Genomic DNA, 13,590 nt, shown 5'->3' on the forward strand with positions numbered 1-13,590 from the left:
GGATGCGCGCTCGAAATATTGCGAAAGGCTGACTTGCAGGCGGTAACGGAGTACACGGGTACACTGAGCACTGCTGGTTAGTTTATAAAGTTACACTACTCATGCAAGACATAAGTAGACAATAATATATTGTCTGAGCTTTCTTAAATTAGCAGTTCGACTGGATGGATGGTCGCCAGTCACCTAGATGAGAGCAGCGTTACGATACACCTCAGATTAAGAGGACGGTGAAAAGGCGCACAGTGCAATCAACTCCTCCACAGGCACAGATAAGTAAACTTTCCATGTACGTTGGATTCCCCCCTTCGCAAATGGCTAACTTAATAGCAGTACAATATCTTCTAGGAAATGGCACGTAACTAAGTATGATGCAGTTCCTTAAGACAGTCTATCAACGTTAACTTAAGCACTTGGACTGTGGCTAATTGAATCTGTAACAAAAACTTTGGAAGACCATCGGTGGTGATCAAATATCCTTTGAGATCGCGCTTATTCGACAACCCGTAGAAGATTTTTTGCATTTCACGTCCTAAGTATCAATGAGTGCTTAGCTGAAATAATTTTCGCGTAAGATCAGTGCATTTCACACAATGATGCTAAATTACTGAAGGCGTTGATCACAATTAGTTCATAAACAATAATTCTTGTACAGTAAACTTTTACTTTTTCCTTTCCGAAATTTCGACAACTTGGGTTGATCTGAGGATTCGTCAATGTCGATCGCATTCTCAGCAGCTAATTATGTCCTCCACTTGCTTCCAACTCGAAGGGGTGTTTGGACAGATCAGATTTGACGGTAATATTTTTGAGGATATTTCCCATCCGGTACAGAACATATCCGTCCAGAACTGCGGTTTGCCACGGTAACGTACCAGGGTTTAAAGAATACCAAAAGTTAGTCAGCACAGATTTATGACTTCACATTAGAGTGCCACAAAAGTATCATTGAAGCTTTGGGTTGTGGCCTTTTAAGAATCTGATCCTCAGTTTGGAACTCAAAACATCTGTAAACCTCCAGTGCAGACAGCAGTCACCCCAAACACAGATATTCTTTTCTACCTCACCGGTTCCTTGAAACTTGGAAATATATAACAGACTTGTAATACGTAACAGTGTCAGTTATGATAGCTGGGAAAATCAGTGGCCTAGTGAAACGGTCAATCAGGAGTGCATTGCAAGTGCCCGAGAGTGAACAAATCGGAACCATGATTTTGATAAACCCGGTTTGCCTTATGGACTCTACATTGGCACAGTTACCCCCCCCTCCAATCTCACCTACACCAGTTACAGCCACGATTGTGACCTTGTTCTCGGATCCCCACACGTCCATCGGTCACGCTGTGTGTACCCCATCAACTGTCTGACAGACAGGGAAGGCGAAGTTTGCGGACATTCCTCAAACTTCCAAAACCTGAATGCAGCTGTTCATCATCCAGATTAGATTCCTCATCGCTCCCAAGAAGCCTTATGATGATAGACTTACCGCGGTTAAATGGTTTCTTGAAAACGTGCGCGTGAAGCCGAATTTCAAACAAGACAGGGTCGTCACAACGTACACATTTAGGGTATCTGAAACCAGGTCGCCCTTGGGTGTTTCGGTACGTGCGCATAATATGGCCTTTGGGTTACGCACACCTTTTACGAAAAACAAGACAGGGTCGTTCCGGACTAACGCCGTGACACGAAACTGCTGGCGAACATGGACCTAATAACGACCCATGCTGTTTTCAACTCCATCATTCTCCAACACTGTATCGAGTGTGAGTACTGTCCATTCTTAATTCAAATGAGGCAATGGTGCGTTCTCGGGCTCCTATACTCAGGTAGTAGCCACCAGACCCCATCCCGATGCTGATTTTTACTGACGCGCTGAGCTGATGTCTTGCCGGGAACTCGTGGTTGTCGAATCAAGTCCAAAATTCGTGAAGTGGTAAATCTGACCTCAAAATCTGTATTTCTAATGTGCAACTATAGTAACAATAGCCGTTGAATTACAGCTTACTCTCCATGGAGCGACGAATATAGGGTCTTAAAACATAATTCATGGTTTGTCATTTGTAGTGTGGCGATACAACGGAATACACAACGCAGGACAAGCGACCAGATACCATCATCTCGTGTACTTTTATGCCCAACTTGACCACCCGCCGTTCTGCTTTTGTTGATAGACTTGGAACGAACGCAGCCGATTCGTCACCATGACTCTTACTTCTGATTGGCCGTCTTGCTGTGATGCACTTTTATAAATCGAGCAATTGATCGACACGGCACAGCTAGATCACTTTCAAACCCTCGCTCCTATCGGCGGTCGGGCTGGAAACCGGATAGCAGACAGCGGGGAAAATGAAGAATAAAGAAACTCAGGTTGACGACCTGTTGAAACAAGAATCGTACAAAGTCCTAGAAGTCCAGGCCAATGTGACTGTAGGCGAATTGAAAAAGGCCTATTACAGGCTGGCGAAACGCTTTCATCCGGATAAAAATCCGGATAGTGTCTCAGCAGCTCATCATTTCGTCCGCATAAATACCGCTTATCAGACACTTCGATCAGGACTGAGGGCGGGTGATGTGACGGATTGGATGAGCAGCACGAAAAATGATCAATTCGAAGATTCACAAGGTGGACAGTAAGTTGACCCTTTTTCCCTGCTTACGTGATGAAATCATCACCATCATTAACAACTAAGCCAATGTTTTTCTGTCACCAGAATAAAGTGTACTGCTAATAGGAAACGTTCTTTGGTTCACTATGGTACAATGATCTCTTCCCGTTTGACAGAACTATCCTTTGACTCATAAAGGAAACTATTCACAAGGTTGTTGAAAACTCTTCGACAGCCCTCGAACGGTTAAGCTCTTCTTGGGGCTCATCAGGTAGGCGCAGTCCCCGAATTTCCGTCAACCTTATGTTCCACTTGAACCCAAATTGGGCTGTTTTCGGGAAATACACTCATTTGCAAATCGATGTGGTTTTTTGAACCAGTTCTGTTACTGCCAAACGAACATTTCACAGTATTTGTTTAAGTATGCACTCTGGTGTATGTCATTCTGTTTATCCGCTCAGGTAATCCGCAACCAAGTTGATGGATGGTAGATAAATCCGGAGAACTAAACAATCTGTGGTTCAATCTGTGGTCTAAATCTAAGGTTTCAAGGCGAATTTCACACTGAAATCGATTCATGAGAATAGTTTCACTCCTAACTGGATTGAGCAAAGTTTCGAGGCAGCGTAGACTAGTTCCAGGGTTTTGTACGGTTTAGTGTCTGTGTTTTCTTCCGTCAACTTGTAACCTTCAAATTGTAAATACTGTTTATTTTCGACCTCAATCTGAGGGTTTTATTCCTCACTAAATTTCCGAAAGTTCGTGAAACGCTGTAATGAACCACTATCGTACGTTTTTTTTCAATAAAGAGGTTTATCAAAAGGAATTTGAAAACCTATCGAGGAACGTCACCCATACCTGTTGATATGACGGTTAAAAAGACTCAGGAAACCCGGAAAAAACTTTTTGACCCCTGAGTAATCATTTTAGTTGTTCTCTCCCTTATAAACTACATAAGTAATCGGCATCGAATAGCTATTCAAGGCAGGCGTTCCGTACGTTCGAATTCCTGTGTTCAAGGTCACCGTTTACTAGCAAATAAAAAATCTGCTTGGCAGCGTATAACGATCAGGTCAGTCATGCGGGCGTGTCCGGAGCACCTATCACGATGCAGGGCTGTTGATGGTATTGGTGACCTGAACAAGTGATTCGCTCTTATTTGTTGCCAGGCTATAACAGGTTTTCGAATACACCTCTGCATGAGAAGACCCCCATCTCCATGCCAGATACCTTCATTATACTACCATTCCATGAACACAGACGTCAGACAGAGGTGAATCTATGCCGCAACCGAGAGATTGAAGAGCACTCATTCACGCACTGACTTGGTTTTGATGGGATAGTCAATTGAATTCAGCTGAATCTCTCGTTTGTGATATCCTACTGAAGGTGCTGAACAAGGCCGTCTCATGTTTCAGTTGGTACGATATTGGATATATCGCGGTCCACTGTCTTTGAGGAGCACATGGCTCATAAGGTTGCTGAAAACCCTTCGAATGCTCGTGGCCGGTTTCGTCCTTCCTGTGGCTCACCAGGGAGGCGAAGTCACCAATCTGACGGGCTACTTTAACCCAAATTGCATATATTAGTGCACTGTTGATGACGGCCATAATACAACTCAGAAGGTATATAGACTAATAACAGTCTTTACTGTGGTTGACAGTAGTTTACAGAAGCGATTTGCAGCATGTATAAAATAAAGGCAATATAAAATGTGGAGCAAGTCCAAAGGGAGAGTTCCTTGGTGAAAGTCCGGATGGCGAAAACGTGTTTTCTCCGCAGTTTGGCTGCTACACGTACTCCATAATTGTCCGTGGACTTGGAGTGTTCACTTCCTGCTCCATGCGCGCGCGCGAGTCTGTGTGTGCTGATTGTGTTCGGTTTCCCTATATGTACGTCCGTTTGCGTGTATGTGGGCGCGTCAGCACACGAGTAGTTGCTACGCTGACTAGACGATACAGACAATCGGTGTCCGATAGGTCAGCTTCATGTGACGCGGTCTGAGTATGAAAAAAGACAAGTCCCGTGATCCTGTGAGCTGAACATTCAATTATGTGGGTGACTGGGTGGCTACGGACGCAACTCGGTCTTCCACCAAAATCAAGTCAGTGTCAAAATGAGTGTATTTCACGAAATGCACACAATTTGTGTTCACGCAGAACATAAAGTGGACGGGGATTGTGACTACCTGGTGAGACCAGGAAGGACGAAACTGGCCGTGGGGTATCGAAGGCCTTTCAGCCACCTTACGAGTAGTATATTCTATCTATGGAGAACAGCGCGTTTCACGAGCCTTACTGTGTTAATACTGCACTGGACTTATTTCTTACACCTGTAGTGTTGAAAGTTCAATGACCCAACCTCATGTGCCCCCTAGGATGGTGCCTTAACACATTTATCGTTTTAAGATATACAGTACCCCAGAATGGATGCAACTCCATTCCAAAAACGATCTCGGGGCTCGAAATTTTTTGCACTGGATTTTCCTTAACAGAACCAAAGAAATAACACTGACTGACTCCCTAAATAGTTATCTGAAAACCGGAAATACAACGAAAACATCATCTTTCGTTGAACAGTTTGTCGTGAGAGTGGGTGAGTCACTACCCCGCCACGTCATCACTGCTGTACACATGAAGGTGGCTTGGACATGCTCACGTTGCTCTGTTATGTTTATTGATCATGGCGAATCGGTTGTCAGTGCTTCATCACCACTACATGCTTCAGATATTATTTTCGCACTGCTTATTGCGCGCTTCCACAACATCTCACTTTATTGCACAATGTCGTCTAATCGTAGCTAGTGGCCAGCCGTATGTGCTTTTCAGGGGAACCCAAACGTCAAAATTAGCTAGTGTGGAGACCGTCTCACCCAATCCTTTAAGTAAGTGTTGAAGGTCAGAGTGGCGGATGCTGAACCCTGATTGGTCGCCGTGCCCACACTTTCGCCCAATCAGTGCTCGGCTTGATGATGTACCTGTAAGCGTTCCGATCTTCGGTTCAGTCGCTTGCAGGCTAGATTTCTTGGCCATAACAGAACCTGAGTGCGAGCGGTAAACCAGTTTCGGTGGCAGATCTATGCGGCAGAACCATTTTATTGTTCGAGAATGCGTATCAGAATAGCTTTCGGTTTTTTTAGCTGAGCCAACTACAGGTAGCAGAAAAGTGGTCCACACATGAAAGGGTTTGGTTCGGGTGATCCAAACTTGACTGGTTAGTTGCTTCTATCAGCTGATCGACTCCACATGGCCTTTACTGTTTTTTAGTTTTTCGAGAATTCACTCCAAACGACCCGACGGCTGGTTGTCTGTGCCTTTTGTTGGTCGCACTGCCAGATCCTTCAGGTCTAGGGCTTTGAGTTCAACATTGAAACTCGACCGGTTCCACCGTTGTTGTTAGCTTACTGGTGTGGACACGTCGGTTGGTTTTGCGCTTAACACTCCGTTTTGAATTGTGCTCAACGCACCACAACCCTATGTTCTGATCAGTCATAAACGACAAGCTACATTTGCACTTTTCACGAGCGATTCGACCGTGATAGCGCTGGTGTGACAAACTATTCACTCAGTGAATAATCCAGCCTAGTAACACTAATTCAGTGCATACCACCAAAAATTAAGAATGACTGCAATTAACGTCACTGCAGACTGCGAAGTCCACAATGCTTAAAACATATCTAGATGTAATTCAAGTCTGGTTGCACAGTCTGCTCAGTGAACTTTTTAACCCGTTTCGGATTGTCCATCAATCCTTTTTGCTGGCATTCCTAAACAGGAAGTGCAGAGAGCAATGAAGTACACGAGGAATATAATCTATTGCATGTCGTTTTTGACTTTGAGGGCCGTCATGCACATTGGCGGTTATCTCGAAGATCGCGGTGAAACGACAGCACCCTTCCTGTCCAAATCTGAATACATTAAAAGCTACGCGATCATTTTACGGCCTGCTTCCGCTTAATGATCAAACACTACAGCAAGCTTCATTAGAAACAACGCCCTGACGAGTTGCATACCGGTGGGAACAAACAAACTTTTGAACTCTCAAAAAGTGACTCAAAAAGCTACATTGGTTTCTTTGGAAATTCCAGAAGATGACTTTGGGTTGTTGTCACAGAATCGAGCAGCAAACTACATGAATCCTTTTCGTTCTGGGCATTTGAGGAGATAAAAATTCACGAGAAGAAATTAGGCTTTGTCACGAATTCCAATACCGTCCTTTTAAACCGGATTTCACACTTCAAGGAAACTAATTAGCCCATTCTGAAGGAATTTTTAGTTCACACACAGTGGAGCATATGGTTTGGTTGTGTCTTACATGGACATCTGGGGCTCAAGCTTTGGTGGATCGCGTGATAAGGGTGACACAGAAACCTGGGCTGGAACGATCGATCAGAGTCTGAAATGGGTTTGTTTGTATGCACTTTGAGGTCCGTAAGTTGGAACTACAGGCTGTCTGGAGCGACAGATTAGTAGGATGCCTGCGCTGAGTTAGCCAAACATTGTAGACGACCGGCTGTGTTGGCATTCCCGTAAGAACCATGTCACCCCACGTATACACCAATGGTGATCGGCTGCTACGTATTCTTGGCGAATAGTGAGGACTGTTAGGAGAGGTAGTCAGTCGATTGATGATGTGTGTCCAACGGTTTGTTTCATGATAAAATTTGCTGATTTTATGAGCAAACCAGGTGACAACGATGGCATGCCGGATACTTGGACTGGATAGGCTCGGTTGTTTCATGATAAAAGTTGCTGATTTTATGAGCATACCAGGTGACAACGATGGTATGCCGGATACTTGGACTGGATAGGCTCGGATTTTCGACTTTTTCATCATGAGCTTCAGATGATCGCTCATTTCTCGGAACACTCACTTTCGGGAGGCCTTACACTTTGGATAACACGGACCAACATAAACGAGAGACTCAACTGCATTCGGTTGAGTCCAAGGTTGAAACGGAATTCACGTGTAAAAAAAGCTATCCAATGTTGATTCAAGTAGAACATAAGGTTCGCTGGGACTGCGCCTACCTGATGAGCCCCAAGAAGAGCGAAACCGGTCGTGGGCTGTCGAGGGGTTTTCAGCAAGCTTATCAACAGGCCTTGGCTTTCTCTCTGCTTTCTGCAGTCACCATCATACTGTTCTCCAAATTACGGTCTGAAGAAGGGTTAGTTTCTAAAATCATACATCAGCAGGTGGAATGAAAGTTATATGATCATTCACAGTGCGACTGTTCTATCCCATGATCAGCTGACCACTTGTGATCAGATCACATGATGTTTGGTCGCGTGAGCTAAACCAAAGTACAAAGCGTAACTTTGTTTTGACTAGCACAAGGATGTTGTGGACACAAGAAGTTTTCCTTTCGCAAGCACTAATACGTAGTATGTACTTAGGTGCCGCTTTATAACGACTCGAATTATCTGAGTAGAAGTGGAACATAAGTTTGATGAAAACTCCGAGACTACGTCTATTGGATGAGCTTCAAGAGAACAGATGATTGGCTGCCGGATAGGTTTTGACAGCTGTTTATGTAGTGGGTTAAAGCCGATGCTGAGCAGAACAATTAGTGCAATATGCCTACTTGCAAACTAATTTGATTTTCAATGGGCGACTCAACTGGATCTCCACTGAATCTCTGGTTCTTCAACAGTTGATCTCCCTTTATGATCATGTGATAGTATTTCGAGAACTGCACAAAATTTGAGTTCGAGTTTGACGAAATCTCGAAGACTGTACCTAGCGGATGAGCCACAAGAAGGAGGAAACAGGTTGTGGGGTATCGACATGTCTCAGCAACCTTATGAGTAGTGTGTTCAGTCCAGACAAACTGAAACACTTACTGATTAGTTCTCCGTCTGCCTTAAAACCTAGCCAACTTGGTGACCTATTCACTTGGCCTTATGAAGCGAAACGTTGCCCAAATATAAAAAACTACCAGTTGCTTAGCAAGCCCTTCTGAAACCGAAATACTGTTTCTGATCATCATCTAATTCACTTGGAAAGTGAACTCTGATACTTAAGAAGGAATATTGGGTTAATTGGACAAAGAATGGCAGAGAAACTAAGGCGATCAGTGGCCGGTACCCATACCTTGCTAGTAAAACCTTCCCGATATTCCCCTTGATCTCGTTACACATACCGTATGCGTGTATGAATTGGGATGCCGGCAGGTAAAAGACAAGAACAAACTGGAGCTTGTCCGTAAGGGTGGAACGACCGGCTTTCCGCCGCAATCCCACTACACTACCGTTTTTGGAGTTCCGGCCAGGTAGACCATGTACGAAACAAAACATTGGGCCGATTTGGAGAAAATGAACAAACCAGTTAAAGAGCCAACTGACAGCCGATGCATTTGGGTATTGCCCACAAACATTGACCAGGATGTAAAGAAATATGTGCGTTCCCCTAACATGTGTGCTCTAGCGGCAAAACCAATCGTCGATTGGGGGCTCCTGTAGTAGCTGCTCCGGTGTGTCAGAGAGTTTGCGCGTGTGCGTGTCCGTTCGTCGTTCCACCATCGATCTGGCATGTGACTTGAGTGGCTGATTGGATGTGTGTCCGATTGGTTGGCTCGCGTGAGCGCTGTGGGTTGACTGGATATGTGACTCAGTCGTTTGCTTACCTGCCACGAAAGCGGACCAGTTTGGCCGCGTGTACCCAATACACCCGTGTCCGTACTTACGTGTTTTTCTGACTTGCTGTGAGCTACAATAGCTCCCCATTCGACCAACCCCAAATAGACCGTAAGACCCCGGTGGCTAGGGATCTTACAGGGCGACTGAAGCTATCGGACTATACACAGTTGCTATTCTGTAGGTACCGGGTGGTAGGAACAGGTGGATAAGGGCAGCTGGCTGTATGAATAAATGGGTTGACAAACATCGTGAGCTAAGTGGGCCGTACGGAGATAGTCAAATAGGCACTATACAGGGATAACGGCACAGAAGATGGTCAGTGCTTCCGAATCAAAAGGAATGTAAACTATCTGGAAAAGCAGGCATCGGGTGAGTCTGGCACAAATTGAATGTAACTGCAGTCTTAAGCTCACAGCGTGAAGGGGTAACACTTACTATGTGTCAAATTGAAATGTGCACTTAGGCCCGTCTAAAACGCAATCCCAGCAAGTGCTATCAGGTAGGATGCATTACAAAGGGCTACCAGGGATGTCGAGCTGGCTCAGTGAATAGCACGCTCATTTGCCGCCCCCATGGTCCGAGTTCCCCCCTCCCCGGGTAACTTTACTTACCGTCCGGTCAAACACTCGAAAATAGGCAGAGTCGACGCGAATCTTCAAGCGAAGACGGATAGGTGACAAATTATCGACATAAGTAATTGAAGTGTAGACGGGAACCAGACGGCGTTATAATAAACAGACGTAAGTCACACTACTTATGAGAGAAAAACAACTGCCGATTACCTTTGATTCACAGCAGGAAGCAACGTAGACCATACTCTCGTGTTCATAACAATTTTGTGGGACGTGTTGAAAAGTACGAAGTTCAAGTGGACTGCTTCGTGTGGACTAGATTTGCCAACCATATTTACCCCACTGCAAAGGCCAGCATGATCACGGGAAATTTCGTTACCGCCAGATTTCCTACCCTTATTGAATAGCCTACTCACGAAACAGAAGCTGTGCTAAATAGTTATAAATGTTCAACGCGGATCAGATTTCTTGTGTAGAGTTGAGGTTAACCGGTAACGCAAGTTGTATAGGGCAAACGTGACTTGTCCTTCTGTCCAGTATAAAGTAGGGAGGTGCATAAAAATCAGTTATTATTATTATTAATAGTATTATTATTATTACTATCATTTGTCCAATCTATACCTATTGATTCTGGTGTACTGCTACGAACGCAGTTCACTTTATGTGGTCCTTGATTCTGTCTACCCATCGGTCAACCAATCAACTCAGACGTAGAATCTGCCTATGATTGGACACGTCGCCCTATCAGCTGTTATGTTCCCTTCACGTGATTGGTTGGTTCCCCAATTGATCTCGCGCTTCTGTGCATTCAAGTGTGTAAGGACGATCCGGGCTGATGCTTTCTAATTCCGCGGTCGGTGTTTGAACAAGCGCGAAAGCTGAGGAAGAGACGGAATATTTGGGGGAGAACGGAACCGCTTTGTGTGATTTCGCGCGGCGTACGTATTATACTGTGCCTGACTAATTATGACCCATCACAACTAGTTCTTTTCACCGATCGGTACCCATGATTAGTGCACAAAGTCAATAATCCGATCAGTTTTATAGACTTTCTCACCCTCATGAGGAATCCGTCTTACGGTATACGTGACTGGAGTTTCTTTAGTTTAAATTACCTCAGTGAAGATGCGAGAAATTTCATATTTAAGTCCGACGGCGGTAACTTCGTCAAGCATTCACAACGCTTTGTTCTAGTTGTAACCAGAGTCACTTGCAACCATCACTGATCCGGTTTCAATTACGTTGTCCACGTTATATGTATCCATCTATTTTTTTGCTTTCAGAACGAATCCAACTCCCAAATCAGCTGGGGACGCAAATAGGATGTACAAAGATGCATCGTTAGACGAACTTCTCACGCGGATCTTCGGGCAGAGTTTTCAAACATCGACAACTAAAACGTGTAAGTTTGTTGCCGCATTTGATCCGATCGAAATCTGCTGATACTCCCTTGCAAATGATTTATCGTCCGCTTGTAAGAGGCTGCTACTACTTCAGTTATTGGTTTCATAGATCGTATTCCAGTCTGGTGTAATTTGAGGTTCATTTCCCATGGAGCAGGACGACCTGGGTAAGCCAACACGTTGAGACCTGTGTTCGTTCTGGAGTAAAACCCCGTAAAATAAACACCTCTTTGGTGAAATACCCCTACTTTCACACCAATTTGGTTTTTGGCTCAGCTCCATCCCAGCTGAACTGTCTTTTGTGATGTTTTACAAATCAATGGCCTGCCGCCCCACCTTTTGGTTGATGGAACGTTTGAGACTTTGCAACATATTTTCCTGGTTGAACATAATACTTATGAGATTGAGCTTGAGATAGCTCCGTGGTTGAGGCACGAAGATACCGACCGGAACGTTTGTGGTTCGAAACGAACCTCAGCATCTCGACTGCTCCTGGGTAAGCTTGGGCAACCTGACCGTATCCCAACCCTCGTCCTTCCTCCTGGTGGACTGGCAGCTGGGCACCGAAAGGTACTTCGCCCATTGCATACGATTTGGCATTCAATTAGAACATAAGTTTAACGAAAACTCGGAGACTGCGTGCATTTGATGAGTTTCAAGAAAGGTGAAACCGGTCTTGGGCTATCAAGGAGTTCTCGACAACCTTATGAGTAGTATGTTCCGCTGAGCAACCACCCCCCCTTTGTGACCGATTCGATCCGTCATTGCGACTTCCTGTCAATTCATGACAATCATAAAATGATTTCCCGTACTTTTGGTAGAAACAGCCTGGCCCCTATTGTCCTCAAGTCGCCAGTTACGTTGCTGGGATGAATAGTTGCTCGTAGCAAATTCCTCACAGTACACCCCTATGGCCAACGGCCCATCGATGTTCATTATCGATGAGGCTGTGAGCAGCGCAAGAAAGTTCAAGGTGGAGAGCATTTCAGTAGTGCTTTATCATGTGATTCAGCGCGAATTTACTGACCCGAAGGTCCGTGGTTCGAACCCGACTTCTGCCTCTCGACTTCCCCTGTCTACGCTTGGGCAACCCCGGCAGTATCTTAGCCTCGGGTGGCTTCGGGTGGAATGGCAGCTAGGCACCGGAAGGGTGTTACAGCTGAACGATCTTTTTTATCATGTGATCCGCTGATGGAGTATGACAGATCACTTCGGATCCCACAGAGCCAGCTAGTCGATCAATCGTCCTGGATCAGGCGATTCTGTCGGTCATCGCTTGTCCAGTACAGTCTGGTGTAAGGAGTCATACCTGTTATCGGATCTTGATGAAAGAAATCAATCGAAATCGGTGTGTGTACTGAAGCAATCAGGTGGGATTAGACTACACGGCGCTAAGTAACAGTACACTTCACGTGACAATGACAGAACCTGAACCACGGATCAAGGTCATCAAATCTTATAACCGCGAGAGGCATTGCTTGTTTATTGAGTGACAAAATATAGAGTGTTGTCACTTCCTACTCTAAAAGTAGAGTGTAGTGCAGAAAATATAATCTGAGAAGTACTTGAGGACTATTCAGAGGGCAGACCAAAGGTGACATGGGATATGTTCACCAAACAACACTTGACGACTCATCAGTCGAACTTGGTGCTTCCTCGCCGTGAACTGCGATAGTCCAAACCGTGGATACCAGTAGAAACCGTTTAAAATCTCCAAGTATTCTTCTCCATCACCCTTGTTTCCCAGGTGGACATGTTTGACTGGAATCAATCAACAGCTAGACAGGAAGCTGTGGCTCATTGGGAGGGTCGACTAGAGAACTGGGTCGCATCCGAGATTTCTGGACAAAACTGCAGCCTTGACTGAGGGGTAATTTTCAATGTGTTGAAATATTGGTAGCTCGGATGAGTTTACTGGTGGTTGGTCAGGTTACCGTTGATCTGCCCGCTGAGATTGGCAGTTATTTTGTCAAGGTCGACGGGCAAGTTAACAGCCACTTGTTCAACCACTGAATAATACTACGTGTTTCTTTAAGGATGTCGAGCGAAACAGGTCTGTAGTGGTTAACGGCTCTATGGTGCCCGCTGAGGCAGTTATTTTGTCAAGGTCGACGGGCAAGTTAACAGCCACTTGTTCAACCACCAGTGGGTATAACTGAATAATACTACCTACGTCTTTAAGGATGTCGAGCGAAACAGGTCTGTAGTGGTTAACGGCTCTATGGAGTTTCTAGTGAACAGAGAAAATTACTAATGCAGGCCAGATACAAAGTCACAAGGAGAAAAATCCAAGTAAATCTTGACTCACAGTTCAAAATAGGAGATTCCGTAGTTCCGTATTCCGTTGAACCACCACACCAAGAATAGTTCTATC

The 13,590-nt window shown here is 45.0% G+C and overlaps 1 protein-coding gene across 1 annotated transcript in view; it reads left to right on the plus strand.

Moving 5' to 3' along the window:
• Positions 1-2,343: 2,343 nt before the first annotated feature.
• T265_02238 (hypothetical protein) overlaps positions 2,344-13,590 on the plus strand; it is a gene marked incomplete at both ends in the record, with an annotated part of 15,171 nt that continues 3,924 nt past the window's right edge. The window contains 2 exons of the mRNA XM_009166426.1: positions 2,344-2,627; positions 11,097-11,215. Coding sequence (XP_009164690.1) covers positions 2,344-2,627; positions 11,097-11,215 — 403 coding nt within the window. The remainder of the gene's footprint in view (positions 2,628-11,096; positions 11,216-13,590) is intronic.

Source organism: Opisthorchis viverrini (genome assembly GCF_000715545.1).
Source record: "Opisthorchis viverrini unplaced genomic scaffold opera_v5_27, whole genome shotgun sequence".
In the NCBI taxonomy this organism is placed as follows: domain Eukaryota; kingdom Metazoa; phylum Platyhelminthes; class Trematoda; order Opisthorchiida; family Opisthorchiidae; genus Opisthorchis; species Opisthorchis viverrini.